The 21,287-nt window shown below is 38.8% G+C and overlaps 1 protein-coding gene across 6 annotated transcripts in view; it reads right to left on the bottom strand.

Moving 5' to 3' along the window:
- Positions 1 to 21,287, bottom strand: part of MTMR3 (myotubularin related protein 3) — an 85,876-nt gene that overhangs the window by 19,675 nt on the left and 44,914 nt on the right. For all 6 annotated transcript variants that reach the window (XM_074921338.1, XM_074921337.1, XM_074921340.1 and 3 more), the window contains 8 exons: positions 20,003 to 20,085; positions 17,444 to 17,610; positions 13,566 to 13,662; positions 11,942 to 12,055; positions 5,166 to 5,371; positions 4,816 to 4,947; positions 2,686 to 2,797; positions 1,380 to 1,575 (listed from right to left, as the gene is read on the bottom strand). In XM_074921338.1, the coding sequence (XP_074777439.1) occupies positions 1,380 to 1,575; positions 2,686 to 2,797; positions 4,816 to 4,947; positions 5,166 to 5,371; positions 11,942 to 12,055; positions 13,566 to 13,662; positions 17,444 to 17,610; positions 20,003 to 20,085 (1,107 nt within the window). The remainder of the gene's footprint in view (positions 1 to 1,379; positions 1,576 to 2,685; positions 2,798 to 4,815; positions 4,948 to 5,165; positions 5,372 to 11,941; positions 12,056 to 13,565; positions 13,663 to 17,443; positions 17,611 to 20,002; positions 20,086 to 21,287) is intronic.

The following is a 21,287-nucleotide window of genomic DNA, read 5'->3' as shown; positions in this document are numbered from 1 at the left end:
GTGGCAGGAAAGATCCTGACATGAGACCTATCTTGGCCAGACAGGGGAGAGTAGGAACTTCATCTTGATCAAAACCATCCGGATCATGGCAACCAACATTTGGACAGGAGAAGCAATTTTAAAGCTCTCCCTTGAAAATGATGGGCAGGTCTGTCTGTCATATAAGAAAACAATTCCTCCACAACAGGACATTCATCCATGCTCAGAGACAATGCTTGCCTGTGTGTACACCAGATGCAGCACAGCCACCAAGACTGATTAAGGGTTGACTTGCATGATTTCTCATGCAAACAAAAAGGGCAAAGAACATTTCAAAACAGTATCTAGCTGAGCACCTGAATGCAACACCTCATCTTACAGGACCTAAACCCCATCACAGGTTAGGAAGGTTTTGATTCTTAGCAGAAAGAAAAATTGTAGAGCATGCTTAATAAGTCAATGGCTGTAATTAGAGCAAAAATAAGAGCTGATAGTTGAAAAGCCTGAAATGTGACAATGCTAAAGACTCATTTTCCTAAGCATTTCCAATCCTTGTACGGACAGCTACAGTTTATGGTTTCCTCTGATGCGGTGGTGATAAGAAGGGGGGCAAAGGGCATGTACAAAAGAACTCTGCACTTTGACCAGCAATGACAGCACTCAGAGTGGACCAGGAGGAGGTTCAGTGCCAAGGGCAGAGCAATATATTTTGACCTGATGGATGCCAACTTCTAGAACACATGTGAAAAAAGGATCTGAGAAATCTCCACAATTTCATCCAAAAGACATTGCTAGCTACAGTTTAAACTTATGGTCCTCATGCATCCAAGACTTTAAGCAGCAGTTTATAGAACAGTGTTCAGACATATGCTTCTGTTCTAGACAACAAAGGCATCTTGCATGTGGGCTGGCAGATGGAATCCAGCCATCACGTATCACACAATGCTGAAAAGTGATGGGGGAAAAAAAAAACTCAGGCTGAAAAAACAGAAGAAATATAACTAAGTGACAGAGGACAACGAAAATGTGAAACTGGAAAAACATGCAGTTGGGAAATCTAGAAAAGAGAAGGGCTTTGTTTCAATAGTTGGCTGAGAAATTGCAATGGTGTAATGGAAACTGCAATATGTAGCACTTTGTACTACATATTCCTAAACTAAGTATGTGGAAGCATAGACCATGACTGTGCAGTTACTGCAAAGGGGGAAAATATAATCTGCTCTTGAATTACAGACTATAGTTACACCTATATGTAACTGTATCTGCAGACTACTGTTTGTGAACTCCTAGCTTTAGTGGCCTCTCTAGTGGAAAAAAATGAAATAATTTACAGACAAACCTCCTCAGAAAAGGACCAAAGTCCAGGAACTACCTCATGCACTAACAGACAGTTTACAAACCTCTGTGGTCCTGTAATATGGATCTAGCAGCAGTTTGGCCAGGGCCACTATCTGGGGAGTTCGGTCCCAGCCGTCGGAGCAGTGAACCAAGACTGGTCGCTGGTCTCGGTCCACAGCGTGAACCACGAGTAACGCAGATTTCAGAAGCACAGATAAGTGCTGCAGCCATTTGGTACTTTCCAGAGCTGATAACCAACTAGAGGAAAACAAAGGAGGACAGTTTTTGCTCTTTTAAAAAGCTTTCAGGTTTGGATCTCTGAATTTATCAAGTCAAAGCTCCTATTTTTTTCATTATGTTTTGTTAACACTTTCCCAGATTTCTAAGAAACAAAGCCATGCATCCACCTCAGGAACAGCCAGTCTCTGGTATGCACTTTGCTGTGTAAGACTTGCAAGCCGCTTAAATAATATTTTCCCAGACAAGAGCATAACAAGTCACCAGCAACAGACAGTGTAAGCGCTACTGGGAAATCATTCCTTTCAGGAGCCTCTGCTGTCTCCCTTCCTCTGAGCTGAGGATTCAGATCACACAGTAGTCCCAGCACCACTGGCTATCTTGGGACTCTGCCATACGCTCCTGACAACTCTGTGCTTCAGTATAAGGGTGGAGCCTGAGGTGCCTTTGAAATCCCCTGTACCTCAACTATTGCCAGGCTTTACAAAGTGTGCTGAAGGTATCTTAAGAATCTCTACCCTATGAAGATACGCATATCCAGTTTAGCAAGGGTGGCCATTCCGGATCTACTTTGAAACCATGAAAGACTCTTAGCAAATTCAAAACAGGGAAGTGGTAGGGGAAAAAGAACTGGTGCAACTACAGTGTCCTAGTGAAGACCCAACCTCAGAAGCTCCTGAGATGGTGGGCCATTAGAGGTTAGTCATCCCATAGCACTGGAGGGCTACGAAACATGTCTCCTGAAATGACACTATAAATGTATGAAGTACATGGAACACCACTAGAATTTTCTGGAGAGCCAAGCTGTAAAGATTAAAGAACTGGGAAAGCAGGTAAGCCTACATGCTAGCACTTAGAAGCCCATCTGAAAGTAGTAACATTCTAGTATCAGCAATACTCAAGACTACAGTAGAAAATGAGATCTGAGATTATAAGTTTACTTCAATGATAATAAGCCAATGACTTCTTTCAGCTCAAATTCAATGGAAATTCAAAAATACAGCTTAGTGTTACTACACAGTAAAGTCACCAAGGGAAAGAAGACTGAATTTCAGTTTACAAATCAGCAGCAAAAGAATGCAGTTGCAGAAACACGTAAACAAAGGCAAAAACCACCAAACATCCACTTACTTTCCTGGATCTGGCATTTGTGTGCAGAGCAAACGCAGTGACTGAAAGCTCTTTCGGATAGAATGAATGTTTGCCATCCCCATGAACACTACTTCACAGTTTGGATAATATTCTGTAGGGAAATATCAAGAAAGAGGGAAGAAACTAAAAACTAAGCTAAGTTTAATTTCTAAAAGAAGCTTTTTCATAAAACCAAACCACTGTTGGTGTGGACAGATGAAATAATCTGTTTACGAATATTCTGTAAGGAGAAACTAGTACTTGGAGTTCGGTAGGTATTCCAGACATTACAACACAGCACAGCAAAACAGGAAAGAGTTAGCAAAGAGTTTGTGTATTTATTTTCAGTGTTCACTTCACATTACAAAAAGGAGAGTACAAACTTATGGGAATAGTGATATTGCCGTGCTTGAGGTTATAGAATGTTTTTAGAAGGCTGAGAAACATTAGAAGAGACTGTGAAGCATAAACAATACTTAACTGATAATTACTGATGTTCTTAAACGTGGTAAACTAATGTGTATTTTTATATAAATTATATACTCCTTTTCCTAACCACTCAAAAAGGCTGAAAGGTTGCTTCATTCTGAGTTTTTCTATTATGAGGAATAAGCACCACACGTGTGAGAGACACTCAAAGCTCAGGAAAAGACAACAGAATTGCTGAGCCTGCCTTCAGACGTTGCTATGTGATGTACTCAAGCAACTCCGCTCTGCTGGGCAGGCAGCCTCTGTACAGACTGGGTCTGCTGCTCAGAGGGAGCACCTAAGAAGATGCAGAAAAATAATAAAATTGATAGTCTTTGCTAGATTTAGTTTTCCTCTGTCCTGATGCTTCTATCTGTACAAAAATGACAAATGACCTTTTCCACAAGAGAAAAAAATAATTCATCAGGATTCAAAAATAGGGGTATTGAGTACTTGCACAAGAAAATGCAGCAGCCTCTTAAAGAGCATGTTTTATATTATTTGATTTCTTAACTGTTTATCAGCCCAACAAATTCTGGCCCAAACCAGAACATCCTGTTAGTGATTAGACTATGTACCTCCAGTCAGAAGTGACTGGCAATATCAGACAATTCAAACATTTTTTTGTCTTTTTACTGAACTATGTTATATATAAAGCACAACATAGATATTTTTATAGAGAGAATGATGCAAACTTGGCAATATCTGAAGAAAACTTATCAGCAAAAAAGGAAGCACTAAATGCAGGTCAAATTTATTGAAGGTGACAAGCTGCTTGGAAATTTTCTACAAAGAATTCAAGAACAAACATATAGGAAGAAAATTAAAATTCTTGTATACTCAGCTTTTCTGTTTTGAATTTTTACTCTCTGATGATGAGTTATTTAGTAGTTTTGAAGTGTTAAATGGAAAATTAATCTTTTCTTACTGGTAGCTAGATACCAAGGTGCAGCTACTGCAGCAAAGACCAGAACAAGAATATATGGTCTTGATATCTTATCTGTAGTTTTTCTGTCTGGTAATTTTTTCTAGACTCTCCACCCATGGAATTTTAACAGGCTGCATTCATATCCAATAGTGACCATAAAATAACATCTTGTTTATAATACCAACAATTTACAAATGCCAAAGAACACAGAAAGTGATAATTGCAAATGTATTACAAATACAAGATGAATCAGGATTTCAGATGCTTTGGGTTATGACACAAATGCTGAAAAATGTTTCAGCTTCAGAAAAATTGCTGAAAAGTTGTACTGTGCAGAACCATTCTAGAAAATTATTGTCCTCTACAGTTAGTGAATTTTTACAAGTTTGTTCAGGGTTTTTTTTGACATTTAGCACACTGGACACCTTTGTCTCACTCTAGTTTACATATTTGACTCAGCAAGGGAAAGCTAATCAGCATATTCTACACAGTTCAGCATTTACTGAACACTGTTACCAGCTGGTTTTATGCTCTGAGAAACAGACTTAATTAACAGCTAAACCTGTCCTTTTGAAGGGATGTGTGATCACTGCAGCGATCCAGAACTTTCAAATAGATGAACAGTATTTGGATCCATGCAGCCTGTCAAATATGCATTACTGAAGTATATCAGTATAGTGTTATTTGAGCAAATCCTTTTGATTAATAGAAAACTAAGAAGAAACATTGCTTACCTGGGCACTCACAGCCACCACCTTTGGCTCTATTTGCCACGGCTGCTGCGTAAGATCGTGCATCTAAGATCAAAAGCTTCTGAGGCTGTATTGCCAAACTCTCTGCTCCTGAAGCATTAGAGATTGAGGAATCTGGGGAAGAGGATATGAAACTGATGAGTAACTAAAAAGGATATTTCTGATATTGCTTGCACCAATGATTCATTCAAGCCCCACAATGCATATGCATTGCACATGCAAAAATTGGAGGATGCTTGATTAAATACAAAGGATTGGATCTCTTACAGTACATATAAGAGCTTTTATATAAAGCTCTGCCCTTTACAGAAAAAGAACAGTGACAAACTTACCAAATTCCACGTCAGAGAGGTCTCCTCCGTTGGAGAAATCTCTGGAACAATTTCCATTCATTAATTTGTTACTGTTGGACCTCGAATCTGAGGCACAGGCTTTGGCAACAGACTGGACAAGGTGTTCATCATCTGCATTCCTCCAGCCCCACCAACTGACCTCAGGCTGTCCACAGCGGGAAATAACTGCTCCATTGCTCTGGTGCCTGAAAAAGAAAAGAATAAAAAGAACAGTGGTGCATGACGTGAAGAATCAGCAGGAAAAACACAGAGGTCATGAAAAATTAAACGGTGCACTCCAGTAGTTTAATTCCCATTGGGGATCTCTCTACCTTTAAGCATTTATCTTCAACCTGTGATTCAGTGGCAATGTATTCCACATGCTTCCCTTCAAAATGCTGACTGCGACCCACAGTCACTGAAAGGTAGAAGTCAAAGCCGAGGTCAGTAAGAGAAAACAATGCATTTTCTTGCTCAGTATTGTAGCCTGTGGGCCAGTAAAAGCTGGAGAACATTCTGGAACTGCAGATGAGGCATTAAAGAGGTATTCAACACCTGCTGGCTAGTCAGGTCTACTGCTGCAATACCAGTGTAAACAGGAAAGTTCAATTTAACTCGTGCTAATCTTAAAGCTAGAATACAGGAGTAAAACCACAGATTATTTTTCTGATTAGATTTTAAAAATCAAAAGATACCACTAATTAAATCTGAAGAACGTTACAATTTTAGTAGGAAATACTGGCAGAATGTGGCACACCTTCTGTCTGATGATGTCTAATGGTAAGCCAAACCCTTACTCATGTACATTGATGGTATCCATTTCTAGGCATCACCTAGAAATCACAGGAGGCAGCCCTTGAACACTGCAGAACCATATCTAGAAGCCCATATATTGCAGGCACTGTTTAGCAAAAAGGATGCTAAACATCTGCAGTTTTACTCATTCTGAAGTTTGGTGTTAGCATCTGTTGGAAAGGAGTAGCTCTAGCATCCCCTTTTCAGCTTCTCCTCTATGTGGGGGTCTTCTCTATCCCCCTCCCAGAACCTCTCTGGGTGGTGTTTCACCCGCTGCCTTCAAACACGGATCACATCTAGCAGAAGCAGAAGCAACAGCAGCTCTTAGATGTAAACACCAGTGTGGTGCCAGTCATAAATAACAAAGTCCACAAGCAAGTAAATCTTGCTACAGACAGCTAAGTAGCACTAAAAAAAGGATATATTGTTTATTAACAGAATTTTTTTCTTCTAAAACATGATATAAATTGCAAGCACTCTATATACTGATAAAACTTCAGAGGAGTGGCAAATGGAGCAGAGAGATGAGTCTATCAATAAAAAAATATGTCAAGGTGATAATTGAAGAATGACCTATCTTGACCATAGACATCTTCTTCTGGGAAGTGATATTAAAAAAAAAAAATCAATCAGATTTTCTTTTTTAAATGTCTGAAGAATTAGTAGTAATTTTCTTAAATTTGAGCTAGCTTCTTGTACTACACATAAAAAACTGATTAAAGCATATCCAACCATTGCAAGTATACTTTAAAAAAGATTAAAAAACTCTCCCCCTGTAATCTACTATAAAGAAAGAGTACTGAAACATATTATCATTGTAATTTCACTTACTGCCTCCAGGCTGGTACATCCCACTGCTGCCAACAGAAATGTAATTCCTCATTCACTGAAGTGTTTACATCTGGAATTAACAATGCTCTCCTTGACTTTCACTAGCAGTACCCTGAATTCGGAGGACCTCAGCCACGGCAGGAGGTCAGCCATCAGTAGGTAAGTAGAAGCCCAGCTGTCAGTAAGAGGAGCTGCAGGTGGAGTGGCCGAAGCAGAGGAGAGACACAACTTCTCTCAGGCCACATGGCAAGTCAACAATGCTGAGGAATGGGACACCTAGAAAAGTTTACTCCCTACCTCATGGCACATCTGCAATACCCTACCACTTACCCACACACTGCTGTTCTCCATTTGAATGGCCTGCAGATACACATCCCTTTAAGCAAGGGTGCTTCTAGGCGATGCCGTTCTTGCTCCGGAGAGCCACCAGAACCCCGTATTTAGAGAGTGCACACGCCAATTACAGTTTCTATATGTTACAATGCAACAAAGGATTTCAGAGTCTTCCTGCAAACAAACTGGCCATCTCAGCTTCAATTCAACCAAGAGTTGTTTAATTCTCTCTAATAAGACACAGAATGGTGAGGGTCAACTGAATCTTTAAGCAAACTAAGAATTCAACTTGGACAGCCCTGAACAGGAATAAAGCCCACCCAAACCTGTAAATCTTAACTTTTTTTGCTCTTGCCACTCTAATAAATGTTTATGGAGGTGCGACAAGCTGGTTTATAATTTGTTTTCAGAGCTGTCAAGGCCCCGTCAGGTGCTGAGCAGCACCACCTCTGCAGTGTCACTGCGGGGCACAGCAGGAGGCGGCAGTGGCTGCCTTGTGCTACTCATTCAAAAGCAACACTTACATCGGGTTAAGGCTCCCTGTTGCAAAACTTCAAATTATAAAATAGGTTGTGATATGGTATTTTAAGTATTTTTCATAGCTCTTTTGTAACTGTTTCATATAAAATTCCTTCACCAAAAGGAAGCAACTGACACACTGCATTAACTGAACCAAAGGAAACACAATCTGAATGCCACGGCACTTACACCAGGTGCCAACTGACTGCATGTAAAGGAAAATGTATTTCTGCTGAAATGAATAGCCTTCCAGAAACAGCTCTATTGATATCAAATTAGTTCAGAAAAAAATACGTGCCAAACACTGAAAGACCACCTAGTTCCCTGCTATGCTTGCACAAATAACAAAAGAAAATAGAACATCATTATACACGTAAGAAATCTATTTTGAACACTTGGATAAGCTCATTTATTTTTCCGTATGTTCTCCCAGATTTCATTACTACCTGCCAGTGGAATCATTTTCATAGCTTCATAAACAGTTATATTTTCATCTCCAAGTTCCTGGCTCCCATTTATACCACAAATAATAAAGAATCATTAGGCCAAAAGTTGAGTTCATTGGTATCTGTGAAGCCCCAACACTCCTAAGCCTCCACAAATATGCAATGTTCAGATGTACCAGCAGAAATCAGCAAACAATTCTATTTACGGTAATGTTGGAGGTCTAAGGAATCATACTCATTCCAACTGGACTGGCCATGGGAACGAAAAACAGCAAATAGTTCAAGTGTGATTCTGAGGTCCCTAGAGATAGAGCTGGGGATAAGATGGTGTCACTCAGATCTCAGCAACCGAAAAAAGATTAAAAAAAATTTAAGCAAACCCACCACTGAAAATTTCCTAACCCTCTAGAGACAAAGCAACATGCAGCCTCCCTGCAGAAACAAAATAGTAAATCACCATTAGATAACCATAAAGCCCTTTATAAAGCACTGTATAACTGTGATGTACGGTACACCTCTGCACATGCTTAATCTTCCTTGTGTTCAAGCAACCTTTTGAGTACAACAATAAATCCACCAAGTCCTTGTAACTGCAAAGACAGGGAGGACTAATGAAGGTTTGAATAGCTCCCTCCCCAGCATTACTTAACTATTGGTACTTGCAACTGAAAAAAAATCATTGCTGCAATTCACAAAGATAATTTAGCAATCATGGTACATGGCAATCTTCTGTTTACCTTTTCTTCCTGTGCTGGCAGAAACGTTGCCTGCACGGGTAATCATCCTTCAGCAGTCAGCAAGACAAAAAGACGCCTTCAACACAGATAATTTGCAAGTAGGTTCTCATGAGTTTAAGCTGCTGCTTATATAACGTACGAAGTCCTCTCTATCGTCTTGCCACAAAATCCAAAAAGGCTTCTCCCTAACACTGATATTCTGGGACCAAAACAGATAAGCTACAAAAACCATGTTACAGGCCAGATTTATCTATGTAAATATGTGCCTAGATTTGAAAAAAAAAAAAAAAACCAACACCAAAACATGCTACGTAAATATATGCCTAGATTTTTAAAAATTGTAACCACAGAGAAAAACCCGCAGAAGCTGAGTGTGAGATTCTTCTAGAAATCTGATCATAAAATAGAAGCAATGTTCCTGACAGTCCAATCTCAACTTGAGTATTTTTGAAGCTTGCCTCTGAATTCAGCCCGCTCAGCTTTTCAGCCTGTTCACACTGCCATAGCTCTTGAATGCTTTACAACAACAGACAATGAGTTTTTTGTTGCCAAGTTCCTGTGTCTCTCATCTCTCTCTGTCCCAGTGTTCAGTATCTGAGACAAGTTATTGGATAAATGTTTAAAAAATCATTATTACATTTCTTTCCCCTGAAGTAAAGCAAAAAGAGAAGATTTTTTTAATGTGATCAGTAATGAAACTAGTAGTCCCAAAATCATCTTCAACAGATAAGAAATGCTGAATGAGCTTTTGTCCCTTACTTACCCAAAAATAAGAAAAAAGCTGGTTTTATGGCAACTTATACAGAGAGAAAACTATACATGGATTTCCAATCACACGGATCATCAACCACTAGCTGATGTGAGTTCTATTAGAGTACAGAATGATGAACTGGATGCCTTGAAAAATCTATTACTAAATGTCAAGATAAGGAAAAAGAGGAATCAAAAAAGAGAAGAATGTTTCTCCCACTGATTTTAAGATTACAAATGAAAAACTATGTGGTAATTTAACATACATAGTCTCATGAGAACTGCAGAGAATCGAATGCCAGGGATTAAACAATTTCAGTCTATGAGGTCTTTTGAGCATTTAAATCACTCCCCCATAACTTCCCCAGAAGGCAAGTTGTACTCAAGAATGCAAAGGAAGTGATTTTCTTCTCCTGTATAGCGATGAAAGGAGGAGGGATGCTTCCCTGGGTTAAGCATGCTTGCAGGTGAGGTGTCCCCCAATTATGTGACGACTGCATAAAAGGCACAAAATGGCTTGAAATGCAGCGTTCAAAGTTGAACACAAAACAGCATATAAATTACACCCTCTTTTGTACATATATATAATACACATTTTTATGTACTACCATAATAATAAAAAACCTTAAGTCTTAAAAAATTAGCATATGCTGGAAAGCACTTTTCCCCCCTCACAGAGCTGAACAGAGGATGGGGCAATTCCTTAACATTCAGAAAAAGACTGTGCTAACCCCTTTATTATTTGGAATAAAAAGGAGAAAAGATAGGAGGATTTAAAGATAATGGTCTGCTGCCACCAGCTAATTTGTTCTCCCTTCAAGAGCTCTTCAAGAACAAGAACTCTTAAGCTAGGTAAATAACGTTTTGTGGCCCACTCTTAACTCTTGTATGTTTGCTCCTCCGATCCAGGCCGTACGAATTTGTCAGATTTATTGCTCTCTAAATTTAGCTTGCCACTCAGAGAACAGCTTTCCCTTCTGTCTGTTTAGAGGTAATGGGTGGCTAGGCAGACTTAATGGAATTATCAAGTATTCATTATCTTTTTAATCCCTTTGTCATCTGATTTTTTGAAGAGATTTTAAACATTTACAGGAGGATAACTACCCCAGGAAAATGGCCAAGGTATTAAATGACAGGTTCCAGAATATTTGGGGAAAAAAAAAAACGCAACACAAACAGACACTGAAATATATTTCTTAGTAAAGAACTGCCAAAAACAGCCTCTCAGAAAAGCAATTTTGTTATGAAGAATTGCTGGAGTCAATCTAAGGAAGAGATGGACTGATTAAAACTATCTAAAATATCTAGAGATCTAGCATGTACATTCTTTTGTAATGTGAGTTTTTATCTCCTTTAAATAATTTCGGTATTTGTCCTTGTTTATACTGCAGTCTGAGTGTTAGCCAGATGACAATTAGAGAAAAATCAAAGGAGCACCTAGCCAGAGATGCCATTTATCATTTCCTCTGCAGCTTTGATGTCTTCATCTTACATTTTTTCATTTTCATATTAAGAAAAAATAAAATCAATCTTAACAGAGGTGACTACCCTAGGAATGACTTGCAGGAGATGCAAATGCTGAGTGCTCCTACAATATGTGTTGGGAATTAAAAGATACAAACCATTATTCCCACTCAGAATGTGAATGTGTAGTCAGTCTGCCTTACCTCACTTAAGGCTTGACAAGGGCCAATGTGTGCTGCTGTCTCACACATTCTTGAGTTTTGATTAGGTATAAAACCATACATACAGAAGTAGCAAATACAAAGTCCCCAAGCTATCAGGCCTAACAGGTCATACTTTGCTGTCAGTTAAATATAGGTCTGAATGTTTTCTCATGAGAGGGGATCCCTGTCTTCCTTGTTCAGTATCTAAAACCTTAAGGTGGTTTGTGTTTTGTTCCAAGGTCCTGTTCCCCACACCACTTCTGGGATCCCTCTGTCTGGAGTGGAACAGCAGGACCTCACCCCAGCCAGAGTCCCAGCGTGGATCAGCTTAGGTACCACTCCACCACGCAGCACAGAGGAGACTGCACCAGGTTTTGTTGCCTCTTCCCAGCCTAGTTCTCCAACTCTACCCTAGCAGGTCCTGGGCCTTCACAGAGCATCCCTCCACATCATGTTATACATGGAAAAATACAGCAAGATGCAAGCCAGGCTGCTCTTTACTTTGAATAAATTATATTATTTTAAAATACCTTTAACACTTTTGCTAAAGTCTGTCAGGCTCAGTGAGGGGACATCTAGGGCCCAGAACACCTTTTATTACAAGCCAAGCTTCCCAGTCACAACTTATTTCAGCTTTTATTTGCTAGGACACCGCATTTACACCCTGCTGAAACCTCTTCCACCTACAAGAGCCTCACCTGTACACAACAGCAGGGATGCGCTTCCAGGACCGAAAGCTTGCCACACTCTCTAGCTCTTTATCCGTGATCCAGGCAGGAACTATGATTTCCTGGGGGTAACTACCACAGAGCCTGTGAGAAAAGCGGTGCAAAGGGTTGAATGTAAGTGATACAGAGCAGTTACACACTTCCCAGACAATACACAAAATAAGCAGTATAAGCAACCTGACAGCTGTTCATCTCAGCAAACTGCCATTTTGTTAATTCCCATTTCATTGCATGTTAATAAACTCCTCCTTCAACTATACAAAAGCACTGTGAACATCAAGGTGCATAAATGCATTTCAGAATTAGAAGATTCAAGCTGGTGCTTTCTCAGGAAATTCGCATGTAGGTGGTTTTAAACTCCAGCTACTGAAATGAACTGGACCACAGAAAAGAAATTCCACACCTCTCCATGCTAAAGTAATAGAAGCAGAGCCACCCTGGGCTACTGGATACATGACAGAAATCTTGTGTAAGTGTGGAAAAAGTCCACTGGCTAATCAACCCTCGCTGAAGGCAGGAAATCTGAGTGCAGTGGATTATATCTGACTAATTGGAACTTTCTTCTACTAGATGCACCTCCTACTCCACTACTTAATAGAGCCATGACCGCCAATGAGAACAGGGCAAGCAGTCAGTAGTGACTGCAGTATATTGCTGAATCATAAACTAGTTCATACCCAGTCCATCCCCTTAAAGAGATGCATTTATTGCACAAGAAGGACAGACATGAACACGTGTCTAAGACTCTTCCATTCAGAAGTATGTATCAAATATCCTGAAAAAATGCTCTTTCCTCAAGTGCTGGCCACAAGAAAGAAAGGAGTTGTTTGTGTCATTCTGCTTCCATATGACATGTAAACTTTTTTTCCTTTTTCTTCAGTATTAAGTATATATGGGATAGTTATTTTTTTTCCCCTAGATTTTTAGACACCGAGACAGCTATTCTTCTTGCAGTGACACCAACCACCAGCTGCAAGTCATTATCCTGCAAAGAAAGAGCAATGAAACATGTTTCATCACAAAGTGTAACTGCTGGTTTTGCTCTGAATTGGATTAGGGACCAGCCAGTCCCCTCTGTCCTACCAGCCGCAAATAGAGGAACACCTTCCTCTTCTCCAGCAGCTAGAGAAGAGGACATTTGTGTATGCTTTCAGGACCATAGGAAGTGTTTTCTCTTATTTTCAGGATCTACAAGCTTAACTCTTCCAAATCACTTTTTTTTTTTTTTTTTTAATACAAGTCTTTGTCATAAATTAAGAATTAAAACACAATAAAAAACGTTTTTTAAAAGTTCAACCAAACCACTCTTCGCTCACTTAAGGCTTTAATTTCTTCCATTAGAAAGCTTATTCTCTAAGAAGTCCTCCAGCAAGCACATGAAAATCTGGTATTTCTAAGCCTATAAAAATTGTAACAGCTAATACATTAAACTTTAAGAGCACATTTTTGTCTATAAAACAACAAAAAAATTCCTAATTCTCATTGTCCCTTATTAGGAACTGTAGAACTTGGAAAAAGTTCCAGTAATATGCTACAACAAAATTGGTGTTTTGAGATGTCATTTGGCTGTGAATCAGCAGCCCACATAACTTACTTGTACTTCTCATTGATGTTGGAAATCCTCCAGGCATTGTTCATATCAAAACCCATCCGTTCCACTTCATTTTTAAATCTTGAAGTTACATGTTCTCCTGGATATCAAAAGCAGAGAGAGAAAATAAATGTGAAATCAGTAGTAAGAGTCTTACCTTTCAAAATAGTTAGAGAAAAACATCACTGCACTCAAAAACTGAAAATAAAAGGAACAGTCCAAAAACACAATCTACATTTCACAATCCAATTCTGAAAATCCATATCAGGAGAACCACAGCTTGTACCCTGGTCAATTCTCCAGAAATATCAAAGTCCATCAAGGGCTTTTTCTCTGAAATGACCAGCTTCTGTAAATTCATGTAAGAAATAATAATGCTGCAGACCGGAACCAAGTACATCAGCAAAAGCAATTTAGATCCATCAGCAGTCTTACTGGGAAAATGCTAGTAATTTTTCTTTTCTGAAGTTCAGAAGAATTTTGTATCAATGAGAAGGTGAAGCTCTGGTCTGACCAATACTTGAAGGGCTAATATATGGAATGTGGTCTGGAACTTGGGTGATCTCCATTTAGTATTTAATTTCAGCCACAGGTTTCCGGTATGACTGTAGGAAAGCCCTGTAATTTAACCTTCATCTCAGTTTTCCATCTGTAAATTGGACGTTATTCCTCTGCAAGTCATGTGGAGATATGAAGATAAATGCATAAATGACTGTTTGGCACAAATATCAGTCACAAGATTCTCACAAATTCCTGGGTTAATATATTAAAGGAATTGGAATGAACTCCATTTATTTCCTAACGCTTTTTTAAAAGTATCAAAATACAACTGAAAAATATACAACGGCAATACAGAATACTTATTCTGACAGACAGAAAGTCTAGAGAATTAGAAGGTACTCAATCAATATGTAGAAGAGAATAGCGTACAAAATTTCCAGGTTCAGAGCTACAACATGTGATAAATTTAATGAGCATGTGAGCAACACGAGATAAAAAGATTCTGAAAGTCTGTCCATTACTTGTCCCTTTAAATTACTGTATCATTAAATCATGAGGCAGAGCATCACCCAACGGGGGGGAAAAAAAATCTGTTGAAAAATTAATGACTTAAATATTACATCTTTCCATTATATATTACAGAAAAGCCCTACAGTTTTTCAATACCCAAGACATATGTAGATACATATTTATGTCAAAGATGTAAATGTACATGTCTAAAACAATTTTTTATGTGATATTACAGAACAATGAGAGATAAATATAGAGAAATAGCTAAATTAAGAATAAATATAGCAGCCTAACTACAGGACTTAAATAACCGTGAAAGAAAAGCTGTAATGTTATTCGTTCCTACTGGTCAGATCATACACTGAAAATGGTACTTTGCAAATCCAGACATGCTTTACAATATGGACAATGTGCAAGAGATCTGTATAATGAGTTTATTTTTCCTACACTTTTTGAAAGGTAAAATGTGAGAATGACACTGTGCAAATGGAGAACATTCATTCTTTAAGGCACATGGTGGTAAAATCTATGGACCTGAGTGACCTTCATCACTTCTTCCCCTTACATTATGCCACTGCTACAACAGTACCATAAAAAAGAAATAGTTCTGCCTCCCGTGTCATGCATTTTATGCAGAAGGCTAGTTCTGCATATTACACAGGCACTGTAGTTCTGCTCTACCTTCCCTATCACCAGTTCAGTTAGACTGGAGCTTGCCAACAATTTCCCGCTTCTCACATGAACTCTGCATGAGCTTGAATTTATGATCTTCTAGCCACCTACTCAAATAGATCAGCTGCTCGAGTCCCTGTTTCACAAAAGCTGGAGAGATGGCAGCTATGTGAGGAGCCCTCTGATCTTGTCAAGTGCAGAGGTGAAACTGGGACAATACATTCCAGCCAGACAACCACCTCTGTCATGTTCTTCCTTAGCAGTGACTTTTTTTTTTTAAAAAAAATCCTTTTATTGGAACAGCAGCATGCTCTTGCAGCACATGAGGATGGGGTTCATTATCAGGTGCTTTGAGGAATGGCCATTAAAACTCAGGATATATGCTTAAGGATTTTTCTGGATAGCAAATGATAATACCAGAAATATTCCCAATCATCAGTGCTGCATACTGCTAGTGGGTTTTAAGAAAAACACATACAACTATATGAAAATGCAATATTCTGTTTGATTTCTCCCTCTTAATTTTTTAGCTACTGTGGATGTCATGAAATCATACATTTTCCTCTGAGAAATTCAACTCTAGCCATAACATTTTGTCTGTTCCTCATGAAACACTGATATTTTAAGAGGCATTTTGAGCCAAGATGGATAATATTTTCGAAGCATCCCTATCAACTCTCAAAATCAGAGAAAAAGCAAGCCATACATTCTGTGGACTTAAGCCTTCTGACTATAAAAGCTGATCTTGTGAGCCACCCTTCATATCTCCCATTACATACGCTGATAACAATTTACATTTTTTCCCCAGAAGTTGATACTTAGATAGATTTTGAAGCAATTCAGTATTTTTGTCTGTATTGACCAAATATTGGGCTCCTTGGATGTAAAAAAATAAATTATGTCTTCGGATTCGCTTCTTCAATTACATAATTACATTCCCATTGATTTATTTCAACTATACTTCAGCTCTTAGGAGAATGCCTACCACCAGAAAAAAGCAAGTTACAGGGAAGAAAAAGTTCCTACGTTAAAGAGAAGTTGATAGACACACCTACAAGGAAAAAAAAATGATTGCTGAAAGTTAATTAAAAGGTAAATGCTGCTTCTCATTCCTAACCTTGTGTTAGGGTGAAGCTCATCTGTTTCAGTGAGGAAAAGGACTAGAAGACTTCACAATCCATCTACATGTCTGCTACCATCCAGTTCCTGAATTCAAGTAGGAGGGAAAAGACCTGGGTTTCAAATTCTGCTCTGAGGATTTGTTTGCCTTTTTTCAGTAACTGCTAACATAAGTGCAGCAACAGGAACCAGAAACACAGAGCACCTCCTACTTGCACACTACCTGTGGACTGCTCCTCCTCAGGCACCAAAGAGATCGTAGTCTTTGGTCAGCCCCAGACCAGCTTCAGTAATAAGGACAGAATCACACTAACATTCCTCAACCTCATAACTGGGACACTTTTCCCAGCAAGGTGAGTCATGAGTGAATTGTGAGTGGAGAGGGCCTGGAACTCAGATTTCCTTATATTTAAACAAGTGCTATAAGCACCAGCATCCCAATTTTTGGCTTTTATTTACTTGTGGGCTTCTAAAACTTTCCAGCAAGGATGGTATTTCACTAAAATAGGTCATTGTCTTGCAGCTGTGAATGAAGCTCAGGAGCAGCTTTGGGACTTCCTTCTCCTTCACCTCCTGCTCTTCAACATCCATGTTGAAGACTACTGCTCTAGGCAATTGCAAAAATGTGGGCAGAATCAATACAAAACATTTTAGATTGAACGTTGCTACCACAGTGAGCAAATTATTATTAGTATCATACATGACTGATTAAATTAAATCCACCGCAGTAATTTCCTCAGGATGTTCAGGTGCTGCTTTGCATATTGACCCCAAAGTAGCTATGGTGGGAGCTAATGTCTCCTTGGTTCAGCCCAAACACAGCTCAGTGTGGCAGACATGCAATACGTTAAAGGACACTTTGCTGTAAGTGAAGGTATAAATTACCACAAATGGTATGTTCGCCAGCTAGTGAAGAAGTGCAAGAACTTATGTACAAAAAAAATTTCCATACTGGAATATTCCAGGTTCAGTTTACAACAGCACTGACTAAATTTGTTTATAACTTTTTTTGAAAGTTCTGGATTTCAGCAGTTACCAGTCAACGCATTTGTGATAATCCCCAAAGTGTCTCCACGTACCTGGCCGACACAAATCCCCGTGCTGTTCCTTTTCACTAGCATATACCTCCATACACCAAGCGTGATAGGCAAATGAGAAAAGGTCTTCTATCTTCGAAGGAGGGCGGATGGCATTGTTCAGTCGCTTAAGCCAATCTTGACACTGCTCAAAAGTAGAAAACTGACACCTGTCCCAGAAACAAACATTTACTGATCAACTTTCAGTAAAAGATGCCAGACTACAAGATCTGACAGACTGACTATGAAAACATCCATGGAAGCAAGAAGTGAGAACATCTTAGTGATAACTTAGTTCTGCTTCCATTTACGTTCTATTATAATGGAGAGTAAAAATGAAATCTTTGGATATTAGTAAAGAAATACACACTCAGGAAGCAATGTTCTGTGACTGTGAATAAACCAGCAGTATGCCCTACCAGTCATGAATGAGGAAGACATTTATGCGTACATTTATTATAAAAACCAAGGACAACATCACTGAGTTCAGACTGCAAGTTTCACACAATCAAATACAGGAATGTGTTACAGGGACTTGCTGACTGGTGGTCTCACACAGAACCTCACAGAACCATCACATACATTATAATCTATGCATCGTATTCTTGTAAACAAGAACACATTTTTCATCAGACACAGGAGAAATATCTCTTTGATTAATGTACTTAATTTGAGACTAATGAGGACAAACTCCAGTATATGCAATCCTGCATTATTCCCCTATCTCACATGTTAAGATTCTCCTTCTGGCCTTGGTGGGAAGCACAGTGTTTTTGAAAGTGAGCTTTGCTTAACATTATGGACTAACAACAACCAGTGAGAACATTCTTTGCACAGGAGAAACTTATCTTCAGAGCAGTATATTAAAATTACATTAGCTTGTCTTTTTAGAGAGGATTCCTGGACCCTTTAGGATAAAAGGATGGAAGAAAGATCAGTGATTTGTTTTTGCTCTGATAGATTTCTTCAAGATTTTATCATTATAAAATATTCACCAAGTATTTACATTAAGCCCAGTCTGTATTCTACTGCATTCATAGTTAATGACAGCATCTGTATTCTCTAAGGGCAGGATTTATTACCCTTACCTGCAAATATCTTAAAGTCAGTCAGTGGAAGGAAAAAGACATGTCCAACTCATGAAACGTGTCTAAGTAGCTGTGAGGAACTGCAGCCTGGAGGTCTTTATTTCCCATCACTGAGTATAAAGCAAGCCAAGACTACTAGCTTAGATGAGATAATTCTCTATTAAATATCCAGAGTCAGACAAGATACATGTCACCCTTAAGATCCCATTTTCTTTCTAAATTCTTTTAAAGTTAAGTGTTGCAAATAACAAGTACTCTCTTCGCTTGGGCCCTATTATTCAAAACACACACTACCTTGTTCATGAAAAAGAACATGAACATTTTCTAAATCCAGTATCTCTGCCCCATACTTCATGATCTTCCAACTGCCAGTGTCACCAAGTACTGATTCTCAGAGATGCAATTTTGAAGGGCAATTCATAAAGAAGGGCATAAATACAAATAATTTGTATTCATTCTACAATTGAAGACAAATAACAAATTAATGTAGAGAGGAAGGGTGACTTTTTTAAATGTCAAGAGCTACAAGTTAAGAGGAAGTTAAATATTTAATTCAAATTAAACTAAATATTACCTCTAAAGTAAAATCAGTCCTCATCAAAATACACCATTTCAGGAAGCAGCTGGCCTGTTAAACATTCTGAGTGCTTAGATATGACTGGGGCTCATTTCATTATACAAAAGGTACTGCCAGCAAACATTTAATCAAAAAGAAATGTTCCTTTCTTGTTAATTAAAGTTTATAGATCAAAATTCATTTCTGCAGCAGAAAAGTAGGAAATAGCTGTAGCTCAGGCTCAGTAACTCAGAGACTCCTGGGGCAGACTCTGAAGTCTGCTGAAGGACAGACATAAATAAATGCTCCCTTCTACATGATGCTCTCTACTGTGTTATAGAGTGGGTTGCAAACCCGGCTTTACCTTTCTTTTCCAACAAGTTACTATGTCTTAAGGACAGCAGCTGTACCCTCACAGCTCTTAAAAATGCAGGGTGAATGATGCTACCCCCGACTGAAGGTTTCACATTGAACTGCAAAAGCCCACCTTGTGCAGATGAACCTTAACCCTCCGAACCCCAAATCTTGATTAAACACTCTTCCAGTAAGTATGCGTTTCAGTGGTTCTATCTAGTTCTGCATCTTGTAACTAATTAAAGCTTCTATTATAACTGATTGTAAGGCAGGGAAAACTCGGTGAGAATAAAATTAATTTCAGAATAAAATCAAGATTAGCCACTTAGGCTCAGGCCAAGGTTTGCTGCTACACTGTATCATAGCAAGCCAGAATGCAGACCAACTTGCTCCCATCCTCTTTACAAAAATGCCCAGCTATCACACATGAAATCAGACAAAAGAAAATCTTTGAGGGAAAGCAAGTCCACTAAGGAAGAAAAACCATTTCCTTAAAACATTACAGCTGTCCACATCATATGGAAAGCAAAGTTACCCCCCATTCAACATTCAGCCTATTCATACCTTATAACCTTGCAGTCTTTGCAAGTCAAATGAAGTTGAAATATATCACGGCACTCAACACTTTCTATAAGCTGCAATGGAACCTGCAATTAAAAAGATTATATCATTTCATTTCAAACGGTACTAACACTGTAATTTCTTTGCATATCTCACAAGGGTTTATTATAGGACTACATGGAATCTGAAAAGACAGAGATAAAAAACAAACAAAAAGTAAGTATAGCTCCTTCAACAGCTCTGAAGCACAGTACCATACATCAAGTAGTTTCAGCTCCATGACTGTACAGTCCGAAAACCTTAAGGGATCACATGAAAACAGCCGAGAAGATGGCAGCACTAGTGACAAATGTGAAGGCAGGAAAAGCAGCGGAAATGCACAAGCTCCCCTCTATGAAAGCATTTTTCTCTCTCATAGGTCCAAAGTTTAGGGATCTTGGGAATACCATTTTAGCTGTTGGTGTCAAAAATGAACCGCTAAGCCAGATCCCCCTTAACAGACTGTTGCAGTCTAAATGCTTGTTATATGGAAATATCCCCCATTTCCTCTTCAGGAAAAAACAACACTCATGATCAAAGCAGCCTTATTTAGAGTAATAATGCTGAATCATTAATTTTAAAAGGTGTAGTTAATATGCACTTATGTTTTATGGCACATGTAACTAGCAGAAGCTTGAACACGTAAGCACCTTTAAAGATAAGGAGAAACCACAAGATGAAAATATTAGTTTTCATTAATATTTTTGGACCTTTACCTGAGACAGGCAAATCTGTGTCATTAGCTTAAATGAATAAAAGTTAACATTCAACTACCTCATACATAAATGTCTAAATTCCAAACACAGAGTTTTAGCTACTGTAATAAACATAAAGTGTAAGACTGTTTGAATTGTTTATTAGATTATACTCAATATTACACAAGGCAAGAAAACCTCTCCCATTGAGATCCTTCAATACAAAGGCTAGCAGAGAAACATTCAAATACTCTGTTACCTTCTTTTGCCATCAGAGGAGTATGATCCAGCAGTTTAAGTTCTGCCTTGGGGCTTACAAGATGTGGCTGTAAGACCCTGCTCTGCCAATGCCTTTCCATATGACTCTGGGCAAGTCCTTGAAGGTCACCTCCAATCAAGGATCTGGGCTGAGGAATCAAGATAGCTTCTACTCAGGCACCACAAAGCTTAAAAAGTACCTGATTTCAGTGGAATGAAAAAAGGAAAGGGAACTAAAAACAGCAGGAAAGGGCAAGAGGTGTCTCAGAAATACGAACCACAAGAAAAGTTACTTT

This window comes from Athene noctua, chromosome 17 (genome assembly GCF_965140245.1).
Source record: "Athene noctua chromosome 17, bAthNoc1.hap1.1, whole genome shotgun sequence".
Taxonomy (NCBI): domain Eukaryota; kingdom Metazoa; phylum Chordata; class Aves; order Strigiformes; family Strigidae; genus Athene; species Athene noctua.
This window is presented reverse-complemented; position numbering and strand designations above follow the sequence as displayed.